This window comes from Lindgomyces ingoldianus (assembly GCF_010093535.1).
Source record: "Lindgomyces ingoldianus strain ATCC 200398 unplaced genomic scaffold BDR25scaffold_3, whole genome shotgun sequence".
NCBI lineage: Eukaryota > Fungi > Ascomycota > Dothideomycetes > Pleosporales > Lindgomycetaceae > Lindgomyces > Lindgomyces ingoldianus.
This window is the reverse complement of record NW_022985164.1, coordinates 214,142-236,870: the sequence shown is the minus strand read 5'-3', so window position 1 is coordinate 236,870 and position 22,729 is coordinate 214,142. Positions and strand designations below refer to the sequence as shown.

Here is a 22,729-nt window from a genome sequence, read left to right as displayed (position 1 = left end):
CTGACACACCCTCTTAGCTTAGACATGCTTCAAGCTGGTTCCCAATTGCGCAACCTTAGTATGCTTCTAGGGCTTCCATTCTTGCTTCAATCTCTTCCATATCTGCTTCCTAACTAACTATCCTCTCCCTAATGTTAACTAGCTAAATTTGCTAAAGAAAGCTTAGCCATTTGCTAGCTAAAAGCGCTTTAGTAAGTCTGTCCACAAGCATCTTGCTAGAGGGGACATGGACAACCTTAATTGTTTGTTAAGAGACTTCCTGTTGGAGCCAGTAGTTATAGATGTTGACATGTTAGAGCTTAGTTTAAAGTTAAGATATCTCTTTATTTACTAGTTAAATTGTCTGCTTGTTGTTACACTAGATTATAATAGTTAAATTAGGCAGCTTAACCTGCAGTTTATTAAGGAGCATTCTTGTAAACATAGCTTCCTTAGCAACTTAGAACAGTGCAAGTAATTCTGCTTTTATTATTAATGTTGTAACTATATTTTATTTATTTACTTACTATGTAATCTATCTGCTAAATAGTTAAATAACATAGCCCTAAAAGCTCTTTCTATTTAGTGTATTGTCTATAAATAACGCATTACTTGCTACTACAAAGTAGTCTTCTCCTCCTAATTAGAGTGCGTACGTCTGTGTCGCATGTAGGTACAGGATGACTTGATCAGCTGCATCCTAATAGTTAGATGCGGGATTTGTGAGAAACTATGCAAGGCGTAATGTGGCAAAGGCGATGTCTAGTCTTGTAGTGACTGCTGTAAAGAGCAGAGATCTAATCTTCTACTAATATTAATTTACTTCTAATAGGGTTGCAAAACTAGATTATAGCATAAGTTTAATCCTACTTATAGGTGTAGCGTGCTGTAGGTTCTTTCTGTTAGCTAGCCTAGCTATCTTATTAATATATAATGCCTATAATAGCTAAATTATTTATTACTGTTAATCTCTAATAATCTTAACTCTTAGGAACTATTATAGGTCCTTGCCTTTTATTAGGGTATACTTCTCTTGTAACTAGTCTACTACACGCTATGCATCTACTTTAGAGCCTTTCTTGTACGCAATAATAAGGTTGTCTATATAAAAGAAGATAAATATTCTAGCTTTAGTTATGCAGTAGGGTTTATATAGGACAGCTAAGAACCTAAGGCCTTTAAAGGTTGTTATAAAATAGTGTTGCTAGAGTAAAGAAGAAATTTATAGGCTGTATAGTGCTTTTTAAAGCTTTAGTATTATACCTAGTTTCTAATAGCCTCTTAGCATCTGCATGTAGATATTGCAGTTAATTGCTGCATGTATAAACATGTTAGTTATGTTATATTGTTTAAGCTCTAGGTTAAAGCGTGCAGATATTACTATTAGCATTTAAAATAAGCGTTCTACTAGGGTAGCAGTATAGGTATCTTGTGTAGTAATGTTTCTTTATTAATTGCTGTAGACTACTAGTTGCGCCTTACATCTTTACAATTTATAGTGCTTGTTAAGCTTATAAGTGTACACCTACTGTCACGGTCGGCATGCTCAAGCTACAAGCAAGAGGTGGTGTAACTCAACTAGATTAAACTAAGGAGCAGAGGAGCTGCTCTGCGAGTTTAATATACATGTGTGCCCCCTGCCAAGGCGCTACTCGTAGCACTAGCGTGCTACTCGTTGCGCAAGCGAGGGAGCTGATGCCGCAGAGCATGTGACGCGGTACGCGCCGTCACACCTACATATAATCTAGGATTTGCTGTCTAGCTGCCTTAATTAGCTTTGTCTAGACCTCTGTTTAGAATTTTATTGTCTAATAACTGTCTAAGTGCGTTCTTTCTGCTACTTTAAACATCTTATGTAAAAAGTGCTCCTCTAGTTACTTTTAAGTTAATAGTAAAGGTAGTAGCTAGCTTTTATAAGGTGTTTTTCTTTTAAATAGCATTTTTATTAATGCTACTTTATCTAGCGTTTTGCTGCTATGCTTTTCTACACTTTTAGATCTTATGCTAGCTATAAAAGCTGTAGCTTATAGTATAGTCTTTAGCAACCCTATTTAGCTTAGCTTTAGTGCTGCTCTAGCTATTAACTGCATAAGTAATGCTGCAGGTAGCAGAGTATTTAAAAAAGATAGATAGTTATCTCTAATCTTCCTTTCTTAATAGTAGCCTAGTAGGTCTACTTTATTAAAATTTAATGTATTATTTATAGTGTTGTCTTTATAAAATAACTTTATCTTTAGCTAATAACTAAGTGTTAGAAGCTTAATTATTTTAATGTATGTAATAATTTTCTTTACTATGTTATGCATAAAGTTATTTATTAAGTCTTTAGGCTTACTGCTAAAAATTAAGTGTTTATTAAAAATAATATTATGTGTATAGATTACTTTTACTAGCAGTAGTATTTATACACAGTAGATGTTTAATAATTAGTACTTAACTAGATATCTAATCTACGCCTTTAGGTCTAGCCTCTATAGCTTAGATTTATTCTAATGTGTGTTATTAGTTATTATAAATGCTTTGCAGCTATAAGCTTTTAAATGTGTAAAGCTTAGCTTTTAAATTAATATAATAACTCTATTATTTAGAGCTACTTATGTAAAGAAGATCTTATATAGTGTCTTCTAGTTGTTAGCATAGTTTAGCGTCTAATTGTATAGGTATACGCCTGCTCTAGTAATGTATAGCTATACATTTTATAGTAGGTTAGCATCTAGTTGCATAGCCTATAACTTTTTCTTATTTACACTTTTTAAGCGTTTAGCTTCTCTATTCTAGGCTTATGTATCTAGTGCTAAAGGCTTAACAGTTATTCTATGTAATGCTAGCTAGCGTTTTACCTCTAGTTTTACTATTATAATCTTGTTGTTAGCTTTAATAACTTTTATAGTAATATTATAATAGTTCTTTAAAAAGAAAATAAAAATTATAAAAGCTTTAATAATTAATTTAGTAAGCTTATTATTTTTAAAGTAGAGATTCTACTAAAGGCTAGAATACTTATTAGTAATTAGCATTTAACTCTGCTTTTTTATAATGCTTTATGCTTTGTATACATAGAAATTAATTAACAGTCTTTTACTAAGTCTACTATTACTAATTTATAGTGCGCAGCTAATTTATTATTATATCTTAGCTCTGCTACATAAGTTACATTAGACTATTATAATTTCTTTAATTTACACCCCTTTAGCTTACTATATAAGGTGTTAAAGTATAGCTAGTCTAAAGTGTCTTAGACGCTTATGCTATAGCTCTGCTAATGCCTTTTATAGACTATGTTTAGTTCTTATGTTAATTATGTGTGTATAATATAAGCTTTTTTATAGTAGATAGTACTTTAACACCTATTAGCTATAGATTTTTATAAAATCTTTAATTATTATCCTGTCTAAGGCCTTTAAAGCAGTTAGCTTTGCTTATGTGTCCTACTAGATTCCTTTCTATTATAGTAGGTAGAACAAGACTAGGTTGCACAGCAGGTCTAGGCATAGTGCAGTGTTATGTAGTACAAGACTATATGCTTAACTATGTGTTCTATGCTTACTTTTTAAGCTTAGTGTAATTAATCTATAGCTTTAAATTTATATGTAAGAGTTTCTAAACTAAATAAAGTCTTCTAGTGTTAGTAAATAATAGTTATAGATTTAATTAGAATTATTTATAATATAGCATATTAAGCCTAAGTTAAGGATAAATAATTTTCTTAGTAAATATCTGTTCTAGTTTAAATTAACTATAGCTAGCAATGCAGCTGCCTTAACTCTTAATACTTTCTAGCTTTTAAGTTAGTCTTTTTATATCTCTAGTATAAGTATATGTAAACTCTTTAGAGTTAGTATTTTTAAATTATGTCTACGCTGCTCTCTTAGTAGGCCTTAAAATTCTAAGTTATGCTTACACTTTAATGCTATAAGCTTTTTAACTCTTTTATTTAGCATCTACTAGTCTAGTGCTCTGTCTAGATAGACATAAAAGCAGTCCTTTAGCGCATAGATGTGTCTATATGTAGGATATTTAGTGCTTTTTGTTTTAGTAAGTTTCTAGCTTAAAGATAACTTCCTATTATTTTTTTAATAACATTAATGTTAAGGTTTACTCTATTTTTTTAATGTTATAACTTCTGCACTATAGGTGTCTTTATTTATGCCTTAGGTAGTCTTCCTACTTTTAGTAAAATATAATAAGTTATTTATTATAAAAGCAGCTTTATGCTTTCTTATATGTATTAGATAATTTAATATTATATGTTTTTAAAAGTGCTTTATTATTTTTTTTTAATTTATGTTTAGTGTAAACTGTCTACTTTTCTAAAAAGTTGTAGACTAATAAGGGGCAACTTTATTTATAGTAGTTAGAAAGTCCTTTGCTACAGCATTAAACTGTGTTATTTCTAGAACATTTTATGTCTCTGCTTCTGTAGCAGCGTAATTATACTCTGCTAGCTATAGGTTCTATATGCTTGCGTTTCTTAGCAGCTTTAGAGATGCATTATATTAGTTGTGCGCATGTTCTTATTTAAATTAGTTGTTAACGCCTACTATAGCTTTAAAGTTTGTAATCTACTTTCTAAGTAGTTAATCTAGGGAACAGCATGTACGCTGCAGATGCAGGCTAACTGTTAACTAGATAAAGACAATAATCTGTTAAAAGCTTAATTACTCTCTTTTATAATTATGTCTGTTACTCTTGTACTTGTTAGCCTTAATCTTATAGTATTTAATAGCTTCTTTAAAGGCTCTAACACTGCTTATTAATAGCTTGTTTATGTGCGTAGGCGTTTTAACATTAGAGGCTAGTGAAAACTTAGCTATTAGTAGCATCTCTAGAGCTCTTAGTTTAGAGATTATTTGGATAGTCAACTTAGGATCCACTTGCGGCCAGATGCTGTGCGCTACACATCTTAATTGCAGCTGCATCATCCAGGCTCTGTAGTCGGTGTGGTCTCGAAGGACGACTGTCGCGTCTTGAGGAGGCTGGGTGGCCATTTTGTATTAATAGAGGCACTGAGACTCTTAATTATTAGATTAAAGCACTATTTCTAGGCTTCCTAAGATAAATAATAGGTTTAGATATAATATATAAGATAATTTATTAATTGTATTAATTATGTTAATTTATTAATCCTTTTTCTGCTCTACTTGTGTTGCTTAGCTTTTTGTTCTGCCGATCTAAGTCCCTCGCGCACTAGCCCTATGCGCGACCAGCTTGCAACATGCTGCAATTTGCTGCAACATGCTGCAAAATGCTGCAAAATGCAGCAATTTGCAGCAACATACTGTTCGAGCTTATTGCTCGTACTATGTAGCAGCTTTCGTCAAACGTTCCTCCTGTCTTGACAGTAGGTGCGCATATCTGACAGTACCTTAGAGTAGCTAAAAACTACTTTTAGCAACTAGTCTACAACAACCTTAGAAATTTAGATGTAGATAACTTTCCTAACAAAATACAAGCTAATACTTAGTTTAGGCTAGCAGAAGAAGCTTAAGATTAACAACAATTTATTACTATCTAACTTAGCAGACAAAATTAAAGAGAAGGTAGTCTGCTATTTTAATAGAGTGATTAAATAGAGCGTCGCCTAGTTTAACAAATAGACTAAGCGTACAGGAATAACCCTTAAGGTCTGTTGTCCTGATTATTGAGTTCGCACTTGGCTGATTTCTATAGTGGATTGCTACATCTAGGGGCGGAGCGTCCCCAGAGCTGTTTTAAACAAGGTTTAATAGGAAGGCAGGACTATATACAGTCTTCTATAATCTAAAAAATTTATGGTAAGTGCTTAGGCCTGTGCTTTAAACGCGCTTTAATAGGGACAAGTGGTGAGGACGTTTTAGATAGCCTATATATACGCAGCACTATCTAAGATTTTTAATTTAATTACGGCTTACCTTAGAACCTACCTGACGTTGCTGTGGGTGAGACAGATAAGCCTTAACATGTATTAGTCATTGCGGAAAAAGGCACGCGGGTTCTAGACGTCATATTGTCTATACTGTACTACATCCCTTAGCCACCTGACGGGATATAGGAGATGGACCTTATAATTCTAAAGTTAGACAAGGATCTTTCTAGCATAGCGCCTACAAAAGGGCTTAATTACAAAGAAGTTGCCGCTAACGTCTAGACTAAACTTCTAACTCACAGAATTGCTCTTCCCTTTAACAACTTAATTAAAAATTTTAGAGTTTTAAGCGTATATGCTAATAACAAGCTAATTATTAACAGCTGCGTCTACATTCTTATTAAATTGCAAGGGATCTAGTTTGTAATTCACGCCATTAGCCTTTTAAATAGCAAAGAGGATGTGGGCTTGCGTAACTCACGCACCACCAAGCGCCTCAGGTACAGAGTCGACGAGTTTGGAGACACTTCAATGTATTTCCATGTCATAGCGTCTACACCCATCAGAATTCTTCAAGGGACCGAAGCGGAACCGATCGGTATGTATAGAAGCAACGCATACCACTGAACGGATCCATGTTCTAACTTGAGCTTTACAGAAATCGACTCAGAGAGTGACGGGGATGAGATGGAGGGCGATAATTAGGATGGAGCCCCATTTTATTCTTGTTCCATTTCTAGACTCGATAGGAGTGTGAGAGCGGATATTGTACCTTCGAGAAAATCATTGATTTCTCTATGTCTGCCGACTTAAAGTATTGTCGCAATCAGCATTGGGAGTATAACGTTAGCTTAAATGCTCTCTCCGTGGCAGGCTCATCTGTGGGGATGTTTGAGGTATCGTGCTAAATAGGAGCTGCCTTTAGCTATATCTCTGTGCCCATCAGGGCCGCCAGGGGTGGCCACTATCCTATCGTCCCACTTAGCGCCGCAAACAGGGTTTTCAAAACCGACCGTGTACATGCCGATCTTGGCGGCAAATGACTCATTGGTTCACCCGCATATACAAAGGTCTATCTGCACGCAACGCGCATCGAGAAGCACAAGCTGCGCTCGACACCTTAGCTATTCATATCACCCGGTCACGTGCCAATATGGAATCAACGCAGCATAGAGTTTCTCGGATCCAGTCTCTTCCACTTGAGATTCTTGAGAACATCTGTGGCTTCTTAGTACCTCAGCTGGAAGACCGAGAGTAAGTCGTTACCTTTACAACGTCCTGTCGGGGACCTGCCCAAATTCCTGGGATAGATTCTAGAACGTCTGGCTCCACTCCCGAGCCACAACAACCCCTGTTGATCAACCTATCTAATATCTGTAGGTACGCACCACTACATTACAATGAATATTGTCTCCCGATGATACCCTTCAGAAGGAATTGCGAATCAATCAGATTAACCTGCAGAACCTTCTCCGGACTCCAAACTCCTTCTGTCGCGCTTTTCTACGACTTCAACATATTCGCTACCCAGCGAAGCATCACCAACCTTGAGCTGCTGTCGCAACACCCTCTTCTTCGAAACTGTGTCCGGCGGCTAATCTTCTGTCGCCCTTCTTTTCAGCCATGGCTAGCTGAACCGTCCAAGCATAAGGAATACATACGGCTGCCGAAGTTTGAGAAAGCCACGAAAGAACGCATAACTGCAAGCCTAGAAGCGTACAGGGCAGCCTTGAAAGAGCAGGAGAGACTTTTTGAAGATGGAACATATCTGGAGAGGACTGGAAGGTGTCTCGCTTGTTTCCCGAAGCTCTACAGCGTCTTCATCTCTCATTCGGTTCCCAAGGCTCTAAACTTTGATGCTGAATTCAATGGGTCTTGCCCATACTTGTTGCTAAGGCAGCATCCTGATATTCTGGTTAGCCCAAGATTACTAGAGGGGGATAATCCCGCTATGCTATTCGAAGAGCTAGAGTCCGCGGATCGCCATGTTGCCATCGTCTTCCAAGCGTTGGCGGCTGCGAATACCCAGCTTGACGAACTTGTCACTTGGAATGAGTGGGCACCTAGCTGGGAATTTTCGTGGAACTCCGTTCCTGAATGGCCCCAGAGCCCTGATCTTTCCAAGTTGACTCTCCTCGATATCAGTTTGCGGGATAGAATCGTCGTACCTGGTGGTCTAGATTGGTCTGCCGTCATCCGCCCCTTGCTAGAGAAAATGCCTGGTCTCGTTAGGTTGTTTCTTCGGTTTGTGAGCAGATACAACGAGCATCCAATACTTGATGGTATTTGGGACTTGCATTTCCCAGCGCTTGTTGTACTTTCAGTAGACGGGTTCATGTTTTCAGGCATGGCATTATCCAAGTTCCTCCGTCAACACCACCTTCTTCATGAGTTAGCTCTCCACGAAGTAAAAACAACGGATGGCAGCCGGAGAAGTATTTTTGAGAGCATGCGGGAGCATCCCTGCTTAAGAGACATTCGGATCGCCCGTATTGACGGAAATATAAAGAGCGGTGTCGAAACTTGCAATAGAGAGGAGCAAGATTTGGAACTTTGGGATGGTAACTGCTTGGAGCTCTATGACTACATCCATTATGGAGCGGATTGGACACCTACTTTGTCCTTATATTGGGGAGATTAACGTGATGCCGAGTTGAAGGGGTGGAGTGCGAGGCGGTGCTTTCGTTAGTGTGGCTTGACCGGAGCAAACACAGTACCAGCTTCGCATGTTTTGGAGTCCAGTTCTGGTACCCTTAAGACGGTTGAATCAGTCCCGTTTTCAGTCCTTCAACTCCAGTGTAGAGACCAACACGAACATAGACATACAGCGGCGTCTACCTGTGGCTTCCGCTTTTTTCTGCGCCCCGGACATTGCAGCTGAGCCAACATGCACTTTATCTAGCCTAATTTCTGCAAGGCTCCGGCATAAAGGCCACTAACGGCTACCTCACAGCCGCTCGTATCAACCTCCCCTCGCTACCGCGGCCGAAGTAGATGTCGCACTGGTGTGCGTGGATGGACAAAACCTGGACAGCAGCAAGTGAGATGTATTGTGTGTATTCTACGTAGCTCTTCGGTACTACGGAGGTTATCGGTAAGCTCTATGCAGCTCTGCCTGAGGCACCTAAGATGCCTTGGCCTGCGACTCAAGACTGACAGATTTCCCCTCCAACTTCCCCTCCTTCAACTTCCGTAACATCTTTCTTTGCCCAACCCGCCAATAAAAATCCCGAGTAAGATGAAATAAATGTGGTATGGAGTAGTATATCTTACATCAAAATTAGATCTAAGCGGGAGCTTACATACTTGATCACCAAAACCTACCTAACAGCCTTACTCGAGAATGTCTGGTCAGCAAGCTGAACAGTCTGAAAAGATTCAGGAAGCTGTCAAGTCATTTTGGAACTAGTTCGACAAACCTGTATGCAAAACTTTGATTGTCAAATTTGATCGAGATTTCGTCTACATCAATTTCACACGTACGCCTATGGTGGATGGTATTCCTGCCCAACAGCAAATGGTGTATCTTCCAGAATATCTGGAGAAGGCTACGGACCATACGTGGAAGGTTGCATGTGACGATTATGGGGAATTTTTGAGTATTAGTGACTTTAGTCGTGTGATATATCGCGACACCGACTATAGGTCTCTCCAAGACGCCCTGGAGCGCGCCGAGGAGAATGCGAAGACTGCCACCCCGATCACTTTGGAAGACGAAGTTAAACCCCTCGACCAGACTAGCTAGCTAGATACGTGCCGTTATAGTAGTTGTGGAATTTTAGAATGACTGAGGCGACTTTCGGTGTTGGGCGCAGACGCTGTTGCCATACAGGGTTCAAATGAGAATTCCGCGAGGCCTCTATAATCGCAGTACGCCTCAAGAGGGTCCACTATTGGGATCATGCCGAGACTGAAAAACCCTGAAGAATTGTATTAGTTCGGATCCAGAAAGATGGAGTCGGTGCTACTGGAGGTCAGTGCCATCTTACGCTGTGGTGACAAGACTTACATCTCTAATGCACTCTTAGAGGTAGTGGAGTTTGCGTAGTGTTCCATTCTATCTCTTTGGAACACGGAGAGCGGATTCTCGGTGTACTTAGAAACGCAAGCTGCCATATCTTCGATGCAGGATATATTGGGCTGTGATCAGATGATGAGTCGAGAGGGACCTGTGCTGATTGACCTCTAGGACGAAAGACGTGCACTCTTTATACCCGAGATCCTTGGACTTACGGCTCGGCGCTCGTATGATTCACCCTGAGAACTGGCAAGCCATTGTCCTGCGACGGCATAACAGCGCCTCCACAAATTGGGCTTTACATTTAATCCGCATACAAATTTGATTGCCGTCAAAGGGGCGATGTAGGACAATCCTTTCCATTCCCATATCTCACATGGATAATTCGGAGCTAAAACCAAGCACAGAAGCTTTCTAGTGGAGTCGATGTTTATGAGGCTAATGATCCATCGCCTCTTGCCTCTCTGCCGAGAGGCTGAGCTGAAGTATGACCATGTTGGGCGACAGCTCGTGCTTCATCCCTAGCCAGACCTGGCCCATATGCAATGCTGGATAGGACGACTGTCATGCTAATCGATGGATAGTAAACGATGGCAGGATCCGCGGGAAGGCAGAGTAAACCCGGTTCATCCTCATATCACCTGAGAAGTGATGGTGTATCTGATGGTGTATCTACCACGAGCATGCCTAAGGTGAGAAGGGCGCAGCGTTGAGTGATAGTCCCGAGCTCCTTCATTCGCAGGCTGTACAGGTTTTGCATGAAAAGAGGCTGCATGGCTTGTGAATGGCGTCAAGAAGGCGACGAAAGAGAACCAACAATAAGCACGGTCTGCTAGAAACGCATGATTGATCCAGCCTCTTCATCCGTAATAACAAGGCGTAGCACAGCACGGATAGGCTTCTTTACCCTTGATCCGGGGTGTGGATTGGACGCATCATCAAGAAGTATTCACCCACATGACTGGACATATGCCATGGCGTTAACAAAGTCTATATATATATGGTTGTTAAGTACCCTCCTCACTCTCGTCTTCACTTAAACCAGTTTCCACCAATTGCTTCTTGGTCCCACCACTATCAAACGCAATCCTTCGAGGTTCACGAATACCTGTATCGCCATAACCGATCACTTTCGACTTTCAATAGAGGGTCTCACTCGACAATTCGATTGCTTTATCTTTTTTCCATCCATTGAGTTAGAACTTGTTCGACGAGAATTAGAGGAGAGGCTTTCCAGCTTTGCCAATTGCAACGTCTGCGCAAACAATCGAATGAGGTTGGAGATACAGTTCGATCTCGCGAAGCTTTACGAAAAAACAGGATTGCATGAGAAGGCCGACCAGCTCTATCGCAACATTTCTGCAGAGATTATCATGAAAGGAATCATAGATGAATGGTATCTTCCTCCTACAAGGTTTACTCGCTTCGACCCGGGAGATCTCGACTTGGACGCCCCGCTACCAACACCCGAAGAACTCGAGAGGGAGAGAATGATACCACTCCACCGACAAAGACAAGCTGTCGAAGACCAAGAATATATCCCGGAGAACAATTTACACCACCTGTCATCTCAATTTAGGCTTGCGGAACTCTGTCGGAAAGATATATTGGAGGAAAAGCAGGAAGAGGACCAGATATATAGAAAGATTTGTACTTTGGAATTCACAATAGGAATCTCTGATCAGAGAAGGTAGATTGAGATACTTTTTCAGCTACAAATTCAACCTTGATTGTACCATGTAGACTTGAATACTTGGCGCCCTATTTCAGATCAAGTAATCGACGCAACAATACCCGTCTCGGATCTCCGCCTAAATTGCATTCTATCACATTAGCAAAGGGCGTTAGGAAAGTGCGCAGAAGCTCTTTGAGATGCGAGCTGTATTCAAAGGCTATAAATCATGGCTTCCGACGATTTGATATTCTCCCTGTCGCAATATACAGCAAATGGTCTGTCCAATCAGATCTTCCCAACAGCCCTCCATGTCGGGGCAACGTGATTGGTGGCAACCTCACTGGAGATTGCGTCGCAGAGCGGTGTTCAGCATGGTGAGAAAATGACTCGCGAATGCGAATTTTCCAAAGCATTGCAAAGGAGGAAGATTCATGTCAATACGGGAAGTAGGTGGCATTTGGAATGGGGACGTTGGATCTCTGAGCGGGCCTAAAGACATATCCAAGACCTCCCTTCCCTTCCATCTCCGTGTTGAATGGATCCCTGGAATGCTTACCATAGAACGCGGGATGCATAGCCGTCGGCTGCCTGGCGACCTGAGTGTCGGTCGAACCTGAGAAACCGGAGGTGGACGGACGATAGCTCATTGTGTGTGCTGTCGGAAGAGCAGGGCGGCGGCGGGAAGTGATGCTAGCAAGAGGAGACGAGATTGCCATAACGTTGGGATGCAAGCAGAGGGCTTAAGCTAACTTGGAGAATTCAGCAAAGCTGTTAGGGAGAAGAGAAGAGGGAAACTGAAGTTGTTGGAAGCTACATTGAGCGATTTTATACCTCATCGGCGGTCCTCATCTTCCGGACCTGGGCGCTCTGCTCCTGCTCCGTGACATAACCTCTACGCGTCCCGCTCAGCCATCGAACCCCATGCGCTTTTGCGTTTGCACTATTGACACATTGGTGAGAATCGGTCCAATCGGCAGCTGACCGTCTTTCCGAACTCGCGCTTTGCAATTTCACCGCTCCCTTCGCGCGAAGACTCAATCGAACAAGGGCTGCGGCGAAGTCCTATGAATGCCGACCCTTCTTGCCGCCTGGCTGCGGCGTGAACAGAAATGGAGGCGAGGCCTGGCACTCGATAGAGCCCGTAAGGGCATGCGCCGGTGGTACGACGGAAACGAGGTCTCAGCGGCCGTGTCCCATGAGCTGATCTATGGCCAATCGCAAGTATCAAAACGCGCAGAGCAGCGTGCCGAGCGACGACGGTCGACCAGCCTGATCCGCAGCGCCTGGTAACTGGTGAAGCAAGGCGGAATGCCTTATCGTCGAGGAGTCATCATGGTTGGGGACTAGAAAGTTTTTCGAATCCATTCGACTCTCCCAATCATTGATTTCGGCCCCCTTCGTCCTGAAGATGGACCTCTTCAGTCAAGGCTATATAGTTCTGCTATCAGACGTGTTGGTTCTTCTCCTAGACACCTTCCTCTTCTTGCGCAAGTAGCATCATCTTCTCCAAACACCACAATGGCGGACAGCAAAAGCAGCATCACCATCAAAGCCTCATCTGTTGATGACGATAAGATGCTTGAGGGCTCCCAGGAAATAACTTTTGCCAGGTTATGCATGACCTTCTCTTCTTCGAATCCCGAATAGAGCGCAAATTCCTCACAACAAACGCAGTCTATAGGTACACATGCGGTAACACCAACTGTGGATTCACATGTGGGGTGCCACATCTTATGTTGGTCACGAAGATTGTCTTCGATGACAATGTCAGATGGCTGGCCGGCTGCCATTATTCTTCACATGATCAAGCACCCACCGCGTCTGCTCCTCAAAATCTTTGAGCTCTTGGCCTTCTAACGTCTTTAGACCATTTTCTCGTAGACTGGAAAAGAGAGCCACAGCCTCGTCAAAGAACTCGTGGGTGGTATAGCCGGTATCGTCTACTCTGCCTTTCAAGTCATCCCAAAAGTCCCTCATATCGTTATAGCTACCCGCATCTTGGTGGCTTTCAAGAACCTCTTCAACGGAGAAATGATATGGGCAAGAGGTTTTCGAGTCAGCGTGGTCTTTCCAATCTCTAGAGCAGTCTTCAGTGTCCATATACTACTAGCAAAGTGCAGGCCGGGTTTCATACCTCTCAATTCGAATCAAGGAGTCACGAAGAGGCAGGATGTCTCCGTTCCAAGAAGTGGAGGCAAAATCCACAACATTGCTTAAGATTTTCCCTTGGGGATATCTTAGCACCCTATCCAAGAGGGGGTTTCGGCCGGCAGTTTTATGTTCGTAACTATAAACCTGGATGGACTGCTGCACTTGACACTCCACTAGACGTCGCTCATCTTCCGGCATCTCTTCATAGGCCGGTGGTAGTTTCAGCATGATTTCGCCGTTGTAGTCGAGAAGCCGTGGTGCTCTTGCTCGGAGAATGAGAGGCCCCACCCAGCAAGACTGCCAGTCAATAACGCTGGAAATTTTCCCCTCATGAATGAACAGGTTACTAGTGTGAAGGTCGCGATGCCATAGCATTGGTGTGAGTAGTTCAGGTTGTTCTGGAAGTAATTGAGCAATAACACTGAGATACTTTTCAAGCAGGTCAATATGGGCTTGCGGGCAGCTCTGGCCCTTGGAGGCGCCCCATCGCTCCATGGTTGGCGGTAAAGCTTCAGCATAGCGACGTAGCCAAGCGATCTCGCGGTGTCCGATCGCTTCCACGTATTCGCGCGCACTAGTCCCTTCGGTGAATGTTAATTCCCTTGTTAGATCATCATAACGGAAGCTGACATACATGGTCCGCGATCAATAGCCATGTTTGCCCTCTGATTCTCCCAGAACTCCCTCTCGACTGTGGGACCAATGACGAACCTTTTTGCTACGTCTGTCCTTAAGCTTTCCATAACGCTAGCGGTGACTTGTGCGGTCTCACACCCAGGAAAGCTGTCCTTCTTATAGTAGAGCGCACCATGTCTACGCAGTTTCATTAGAAGCGTCGTTATAGAGAACTGGTGGGTCAGTGCGGCTTCATACCTGTTTAATGGTGTGGAGAGAAACTTCTGGTCAATGGTGACAAGCTCGGTTACAATTGCCAATTGATCTTTCAGATCCATTGTATCCCAAACCTCCGATAGTTGAGTGCCTCGGGCTTCCTCCATGATGATATATTCCGATTCAACTGGATTATCGGCGGTAGCACAGTAAGCCAGAACCTTAGGTACAGGTATGTCAAGAATCGAATGTGCCTGCATGCATAAGTATACACCCGGGACTGGACGGGAGCGGTTGACTGACAAAGTCCATTGTAGCAACTTCTGAAGCGGTCGTGTACTTTGGAGGGCCTGAGTTAGGATGAGGGATGCGAGCCATCAGGACCGATCCATCGTCCATCTGGAGCCGGAAGACTTTGTTGAAATTTCCTTCGCCTATCTTGTTCATAGAGACGCACTTCTGGGACCCTGCGATATCCACGGCAACCTTCTGAAGTTCGGCAATATTGAATGCGCGATAGCGTTCGCGCAATTGTTCCTGCTCTCCCCAAAGCCATCTTCCGGAAGTGTAGTGAAAGTAGTCATGTAGTTCATCCTGCTGCGCGAGTGCCATGGTCCCACACTCGTGCGCTGGACGATTGCAGAAGGCAGAGAAAGAGCGCCCAGTGATCGGTGTGATGGGTAGGCGTAAACAACGAGGGAGGGAGGAAGGTCGTAGGAGAAGAAGGCCAAGAACGGACATAGAAACGGTTGAAAGACTTGAGATAGAAAGAGCTTGTGGTCATGAAGCGCTCGTGCCGCAACTGTGTTGGACGCGAAACATAAAAAGCTGGCCCGTGCCCCGTGTCGGCGCTAAAAGCTTCTGCTAGCTAAGCGCGTAGCCCTGCGTCCCGCTAACGTAATAGAGAGCCTGTCTTGAATTAGTGTGATTTGTACCCTATCGGCGTGCCTGAGTTATAGTAATCTGCAAAGCGGAAATTTTTGGCGCCCACCTCCGTACGCCTCTAACAATTATTTCGTACGGAGGCACTCACTAGTTGGTTCAAACTCGCGGCGCGGACGTTGGTGGCTTTCACGTTGGCCTTTGAAACGTTCCTGGCGTTCGCTTGGTGGCCTCGCTTCTTTTACGAAATACTCTCATCCTCTCGTTTTCTGAGCGTCTCATTCTGCTAAGCGCTAGAATTCGAATACATACCATGGATCGATTCCATCCCACACAGAGGGTAGAATGACGCCTACCATGATCATCTATAAATCTTCCTAGATTTCCCTCATTTTAGAGATCAGATCTTCAGACTGCAAGCATCTTCTATCACATTTTTAACTCTGTTCCGACCTCGTGTGTCGAATTCCATATCATCGCTATCAATTTTTATCATCGGCCTCAATATCTACCGAAGACACCATGTCCAAGAGCGCATTCAACGCCTTCCGCAAATCAATCGACTGGATGAAAGTGCTGAAGAAGGGTCCAGGTACCCCTCATGGGCACCGCCTCCTTTCCGAGCAGAACTCCAAAACACGATGCGACGTACAACTACCGTGCAGATAGGGGAGCTGATATTGGGGACGGAAAATTCGAGATCATCATTCAGGCTAACAAGAACGCAGATAACAAGGCTGTTCGTGACGCTGCCAATAAGGACAGCCATGCTATTCATGCGAAGGCCGTAGTCGACCCTGCCAATGATCCTCAAGGGTCGAAGGCAGATGAGGACCTCGTTGCGGACTGGGAGGCCAGGAAGAATTAACGTTTTCAATGTAGCTAGTACTCTCGTAGCATGTTAGCTTGGACGATCAGAATAGAAATGTGTAACTGGAGCTATACTGGTTCTATTCTTGCGAACTGGAGAGAAGAGCCATTCTCTACAGAAAAACATCCAATCCGAGATTTATATTGTGGAAGAGAGGGAAGTCCAATCTGGCTGCCAAGCGCAAGCTGTACAAAAAGAATATGGTGGTAAGTTATTGCGTACTGGCCGGAAAGAAGAGCGAATCTTTCACACAGTTCCTCACTCGTACCTACCCTGGGACGAACACGTCTAGCTCTACGGTCTCAATGTCCGGCCTTTGTGAGTAGTATGCGGCTATGACGCTATGTGACTAGGTAGGGGAGAGTGGCAGAGACCCACAGTCACACCATACAGTACTGTAGCAACAATCCTAAGGCGGTAAGTTAGGCGATCAAGTTTGATCTGAAACATCTTCCTGATCCCCCTGGTTGTCCTTCACCTGGCATAGCGTTGAAGGGGGACCATTTTTGGGCCCCCTGAGATTGATTGGTTGGAACTTAGCCAGGGGTCTTTACTCGTCGTGGCGGTGCAGCATAGGTTAACCCCTTGCAGTGTAGAAGCCAATTAGAAAATCCATGGCTGGGTCCCGTTTTCGGTCCCCTTCCTCTGGTCAAGTCAAGCACTACCAGCTAAGCTGGATAAAATGGATAAATTGGAGCTACGTCCAAGGAACCTAATTCTTTTTCTAGAGCATCAACCTAAGTTACATATTCTCTAATTGTTTCTCTCGGACGAAAAATAATAATGTCGTCTTCAGCAGCATCATCACGATTCCACAACCTTGCAAGCGAAACGGAACATCTTGCAGTGCATATGGGCCAGGCTGATGATGACTTGTGCATTGGCCTATCTATTGATCACAAAAAGTTCAACAAAGCCGCAACTAAGATCAGACATCAGATCAATGGAAAACAGCATCTCTCAAGAGTAGAATCAACAAGGGCAACAATAATCGCGGAAAAGACAATACGGAAGATGAGTACACTAAGGAAAAATCTGGCTTTGATCTTTAGCGGCCCGACAGCTTCGGCTCTAGATAATGCACGTAATCGAACTAGGATGAAGCAAACAAGTCTGCGGTGTGCCCGGATCCGAAGTCTACGCCCAGATAGCATCATTTCCTGGGCCGCAGCGTTGCCAATTACGGACTGGAAGTCGGATGGCATGTCTAATGAGGTATTTGACTACTTGGCAAGCCGAATAGATGCTGCCAGAGAAGTGCAGCCATGGCCCTCCGTGGTACGAGATGTCCTTCGTATCTTCCAATTGGAGGTCTTGCCGCACTCAGAAGAATACAATAAATTTCTTGACGGTAAGCGCTACTAAGTTACTCGATTCACCGTCACAATCATGAGTTAACTTATTCAGACTTTGATCACCGCACGCCCAAGGTGCCGCGCATTGAAGTCTCAAGCTTGTTGAGAACGGACTGATGGAGATTCTGTAACGTACTGTCGGTCAATAGCTATATCTTTGAATGAAAAGCATTGCCCATCCATTCACTTCTTGCTCAGACCCTCATCTCGTCATCGTGCTGAATCGCTTGCTGAATGTATGAGATTGCGGGTAACTGCTTGAGCAAGTTGAGGTCTCTACTAAGTTACACCACAGAAGGCCAGAAGCAGCACTTCAATCAATAATTTATGCTCGCAGCGGGAGAAAGGCAAAGAGTCGGATTTTTTAATTACCAGAAATCCTCCTCACAGATAATGTTCATGACTCTGGAGTCGATTTCACAATTTTGATTTAATACTGATAATTCCAACGCCCTGAACTTCCTGGTTTGACATTGCAATTATTACTTACGTTGCCTCCTCAGGACACTACTACTACAGCTGGACCGGCTATGGTACCCAGAGCAAGATCGTCAACGTCCGTATACTGCTCCGTAGTTATAGCGACGAATGTAATGCCACTCAGTCCCTGTGGCATCTTAGCTGTCCCCTTTCCTCTTGATATATTTGTTAAAGGGTATAAATGGGCTTATTTGCTTGATTTATCTAGCTAGCTAGAAGCTGTTTATTGCTTTAAATAACAAAAGGTACTTAACTTAGATCCTAAGTAAATTCTTTTAATATTTCTCCGCTTGTACTACTGGCGCTATTTGTACTATTTGCAAGTAGAGCGACTGTTGCTAGGTCTATTGTTGCCTAAGCCACTGTAAGTTCTGGAAGAACTGGGATTAGGATCTAGACAGGACACGACCCTAGAATGATAAAGGACAAAGCAATGTTGTATGCCTAGATAGCACTAATACTAGTATTAAAAGGAGATGGATTTAGCTCTCTCTCCTAAACATTGTAGAAAAAGGCATTATAGTAGGATTTAACTAAAAGGATTAAAGAAATTAATCTTGCAACTAAAGGATCTAAAAGCGTAAGACGTTAAGACAATCTAATAGTTGCAGAGATACTAACTAAGCTAATAAGGTTAGCTACTTTAAAGAACTTCTTTGCTAAAGAGACTAGAAACAAGTAATTGCATAGCAGAATTAAGGGCATGTTGTAGGTATTAAGAATGGCTGTTAGTGTTTCTAAGTGGACTTCTTTTTGCTGCTAAGGCTTAGCTATGATCTACAGTTTGTAGGAAAGTTAACTTACAGCAGTAATCCTATTTACAGCATCTATAGAACTGTTGGAATATCCTATAGTGTCCTAGTTTAAGAGGTTTCTAGAAGCAGCAGAGAAGAATAAGACTTCTAGATTCTTAAGAAATTAAGTTAGTTAAACATCTTTTGCCCTACTAACAGAAATTTTAACTAGTACAGGACTGTTTAGAGGCCCGCCACCTGCAATCCCTATTTCTGGAAATAGGGCGCATCTGGCAAGAGTTGCAAAAGAAAGAGAGATAGTTGCAAAAATACAAAACAGCATTATAGAACAATTTTATTAGGTTATAGCTGTTTTAAACTTTAGAAAAGGATTTACTTATTAAATTCTAAGTAAGAGAGCTTCCTAGCTTTTTAAATTTATTGTTCTGTAAGGGTCCAAAACTAGGACCCTATGCGGTGAACTAATAGCAGGCCCCTCAAAGGTCCTAATTCTGGGCCTATGCATTCAAATATATACTCATCGTGCTAAGTCCATGAGACTTCTGTTAACTTAACTTAAATTCTTGCTCACACTTAAATCAGAGTGACCATGCATCTGCTACCCTTACTCGCCACTGTTCTCTTTAGCACAGCTCTTGCTCACACTTAGAACAAGCAGCTTTCTGTAATTAAAAGTGGAAGTTTTGTTAGCAGCAATAGCTATTCTTGTGGATATGTTTCCTGGAAAACACCAGGATTTTATGATGATATAATGACATACCAGCTACCACCCCCAGAAGATACAAGCAGGACAAGAGTAAACAATTCTAATCTGCTTTGTGCGCCAACACAAAGAACATCAAATCAAACTCATGACTTTCCACGCCTATCAGCGTGGCTCAGTGCATATGTGGCGATGAAATACTTGGAGAATGGCCATGTCACCTTGCCTCAAAACACTCCCGGCAAACCAATTAGTGGTGGTGTAAGGCCGGATGTCCCAGAACAGGCCAGTATGGCCTCATCTGACTTGTTTGGAGGTCACATGACCTGTGCTTTGTATATAAGCATAAATCCTAACAAGTAAGGCTTAGCAGCAATTTGTCTCTCTTATAATACACTCCTATCTTTCTTTAAAAACTTGCTTTTAGTGCTATCTATGCTACCTACTATTCTATCTTTACATTTAAATTGCTCTATAAGCTAGCATACTGCTTAAGGGCAACATTTCTATAAAATAGTGTTAATGTAAAATGCTAAAAAATAAATTAAATGTAACTAGTGCTTAAAAACTACTTAAAAAGCTAACTAAAATTACTACTTTTAGTAATACTTAACTAAAGTTAACACTAATATAAAAAGAAATAAAGTAAAAAATAAGTAAAAAATAATTTTTTTTTTTTATAAATTAGGCTTATTAAGCTATCTAGAAGGTAATTAAGGCCTAGAAAAAGTTAAAAGAGCTAGTATAAAACTAAGCAATACACTGTCTACCCCTATAAATTAGGCTTTAGTAGAAGCCTATGCCTAGCTATAAAAGCAGTAAAAAGCATAAAAACTAGCTAAAATAATAAAAACATTATTATTAATTTAAAGTAAGTAATATAAAAACACTTAATAAGTTACTAGCTAAAGTATTAAATATTATTATACTAAAACTTACTTAAGACTAAGTAAACTTACTGCGTTTTAAACTACTACACTAATATAAAAAGAAATATAGAGTAGACTATAACTAGTAATGTAAAAATAATAAAAACTATTTTTAAAAAAGCTTATTAAGCTTTACTTAAAAATTATAGAAGATTTTTTTTAGCTTATAATATATTAATAAAACACTATAATTACTATAAAAATATACTATACTTATTTAAAGCTTTTTAACTTATTATAGTTACAAACATAGTAAGATTTTAAAAATAAGATGCTTAATATATTAAGTACTTTAGTAAAATAAAATAAAAAGTAGCTTATAACACTATAAAAAACTATAAATAATAACTTAATTAGTTTCTAACTAAACTTCTAGCCTACTTTAAGCTATTATAGACTAAAGTTAATAAAATAAGCCTAGATAAAATAATAGTAAACTTTAGTAGTACACTATTTAATAAAACTAAGCATAATTTAATGTATATTTTATAGAGTAAGTAAAAGACGCTAGCTTAAGTAAAAAAAGTAAAGTAACATATCTTACTACTACTTATAAAAAAGAAAAGAGCTAAAGTTAAAAAAAATATAAAAGTGTTCTACTTTACTTTTAGCTAATAAAGACTTAAAGAAGCTTAGAAAGAAATAATAAAAGTCTTTAAGCTAAAAAAGAAAGCTAAAAAAGTAAAAATAAAATAAAATAAAAGTTATGTAACAGCACAGGCAAGACAATAGGTCTAAATGCAGTGGGAATCCACTTAGAGGCATATAGAAGTGCGTGGGGACTTAGAACCTAGGAATTTCTATTAACACCTACAGGCCTTGTACAAAGGATATTAGAAAACTACTAAGCTAGCTACAAGGGCAAGGTGCAACTAAATACATAAGGGAATAGAGGTAACAGCAGGGGTTAGGGCTAATACAGGGGCCTTTGTTACGGTCTACGGTTGGACCAGCGTAACTCCACCGGCAGTGCTCCACAATCTAGCTGGATTGGGGCAGGGCTCGCTTAGAGACCAGTCGGAGGACACAGAGGCAGCGCACCTGCCCGAAGTCATGGAAGAATGCGTTGTCTAATAAAGAGACAGGCCGCGAATTCAGGGAGCTTAAGGGAGCTCTAGGGAGCCCGCAGGAGTCTCCTTAGCAAGCTCCCATAAACTCCTATTAGCTCCCCTTAGCGCCCTAGCATATGTATATAGTTCCTACATTAAACAACCTTTAAAAGGTGTGTTTAATATTTAGTTTATTTTTTTATATAAACTAAGTAGTATTTAGCTTTCTAAAGAGCTATAATACTATTTATATATCTTGCACTATATATACCTCTAACTCTGTCTAAAAGGACTGTTTAACCTTAGCTGCCTTACTGCTGCACATAGGGCAAACTATAATCTAGTTACTCTTCCTCCCTCTATTAGCCTAATAGCCTGTATGTAGGACTGTACACCCTACTAGATTAGCCTCTACTATTTGTCCTACTTCCCCTCTAGAAATATTATAAGACCTAAGTGCTTCTTAAAGTAAGAATTATAACATTAAACACTACCTTTTTTTCTAAAAAGTATAGCAACCTTATAACATAACTTAGATTTTAACATAGCCTATACTGCGCTATTAAAATTTATAAAAGTTCTAACCTAAAGTAAAGCTGTTCTAGCAGAACAGATTAACTTAATCTAGGACAATATTAAAAAACTCTAGTAAATTAGTAATAAAGTTAGTAAGCTTAAGAAACTTAAGTAAAAAATTACTAACTTTTACTAAAAAACTATAAATTTATAAAGCTCTTTACTTTTTATTAACCCCTATAAAATAACTAACTAAGCCTATTAGATACATAAACTATAAGTAAAGCTAGTAAAAGTTTAAAATATCTTAATAAATAAAGTAAGTGTTGAATAGACTCTCTGCTAGCTAGCACTTGGTGTCAGCAAAATGCGTACAAGACAGAGAGGTTTGCACGGTGTAAACATCGCACAGGGGTGTTAGGTAACTAGTGTTAATTGCTTCTTGTTTTTCCTCTGTACAGAGGAAAAGGGGGATATCTAGATGTTCGCGCACAGAGGTTCGCGCACGAGCATCATGTGACATAGATACGTGATCCTGCTCGTGCGCGATCGCTTGTATCCAGGACGTGACGCTGCTGCTGCGTACAGACACTAGCAACTTTTCTTTTTGTCTAAAGAGTTGCCTTCTGTACACGTTACCTCTCTTCTATCTATGTAAGTCTATCTAATTATGTTCTGCCTTTACTCTAC

The 22,729-nt window shown here is 41.1% G+C and overlaps 6 protein-coding genes across 6 annotated transcripts; 3 read left to right on the top strand and 3 right to left on the bottom strand.

Moving 5' to 3' along the window:
* Positions 1-4,863: 4,863 nt before the first annotated feature.
* BDR25DRAFT_390871 (uncharacterized protein) lies at positions 4,864-8,705 on the top strand (the record flags this gene model as incomplete). Its single annotated transcript, XM_033698119.1, has 10 exons — positions 4,864-4,868; positions 4,906-4,959; positions 6,325-6,422; positions 6,475-6,551; positions 6,583-6,725; positions 6,780-6,838; positions 6,922-7,078; positions 7,142-8,443; positions 8,484-8,512; positions 8,539-8,705. 10 exons carry the CDS (start codon positions 4,864-4,866, stop codon positions 8,703-8,705), a joined length of 2,091 nt encoding a protein of 696 aa, XP_033553044.1.
* A 61-nt stretch (positions 8,706-8,766) lies between these two features.
* Positions 8,767-10,578, bottom strand: BDR25DRAFT_349328 (uncharacterized protein; the record flags this gene model as incomplete). The annotated part of the gene is made up of 13 exons (XM_033694537.1): positions 8,767-8,826; positions 8,857-8,925; positions 8,982-9,092; positions 9,154-9,210; positions 9,240-9,565; positions 9,622-9,714; positions 9,744-9,791; positions 9,847-9,964; positions 9,994-10,009; positions 10,058-10,104; positions 10,160-10,306; positions 10,348-10,473; positions 10,519-10,578. 13 exons carry the CDS (start codon positions 10,576-10,578, stop codon positions 8,767-8,769), a joined length of 1,278 nt encoding a protein of 425 aa, XP_033553043.1.
* Positions 10,579-13,326: 2,748 nt separating this feature from the next.
* BDR25DRAFT_152948 (uncharacterized protein) lies at positions 13,327-13,563 on the bottom strand (the record flags this gene model as incomplete). The annotated part of the gene is made up of 1 exon (XM_033683927.1): positions 13,327-13,563. A coding segment is annotated over one exon (237 nt), but the record flags the coding sequence as incomplete, so codon positions are not given.
* A 60-nt stretch (positions 13,564-13,623) lies between these two features.
* On the bottom strand, positions 13,624-15,111 carry BDR25DRAFT_211201 (kinase-like protein; the record flags this gene model as incomplete). The annotated part of the gene is made up of 4 exons (XM_033684677.1): positions 13,624-14,269; positions 14,299-14,481; positions 14,542-14,753; positions 14,803-15,111. 4 exons carry the CDS (start codon positions 15,109-15,111, stop codon positions 13,624-13,626), a joined length of 1,350 nt encoding a protein of 449 aa, XP_033553041.1.
* Positions 15,112-15,797: 686 nt separating this feature from the next.
* Positions 15,798-16,249, top strand: BDR25DRAFT_277192 (uncharacterized protein; the record flags this gene model as incomplete). The annotated part of the gene is made up of 1 exon (XM_033687601.1): positions 15,798-16,249. Exon 1 carries the CDS (start codon positions 15,983-15,985, stop codon positions 16,247-16,249), a length of 267 nt encoding a protein of 88 aa, XP_033553040.1. The 5' UTR covers positions 15,798-15,982.
* Positions 16,250-17,212: 963 nt separating this feature from the next.
* On the top strand, positions 17,213-17,608 carry BDR25DRAFT_194241 (uncharacterized protein; the record flags this gene model as incomplete). The annotated part of the gene is made up of 1 exon (XM_033684310.1): positions 17,213-17,608. A coding segment is annotated over one exon (396 nt), but the record flags the coding sequence as incomplete, so codon positions are not given.
* Between the last annotated feature and the right edge of the window lie 5,121 nt (positions 17,609-22,729).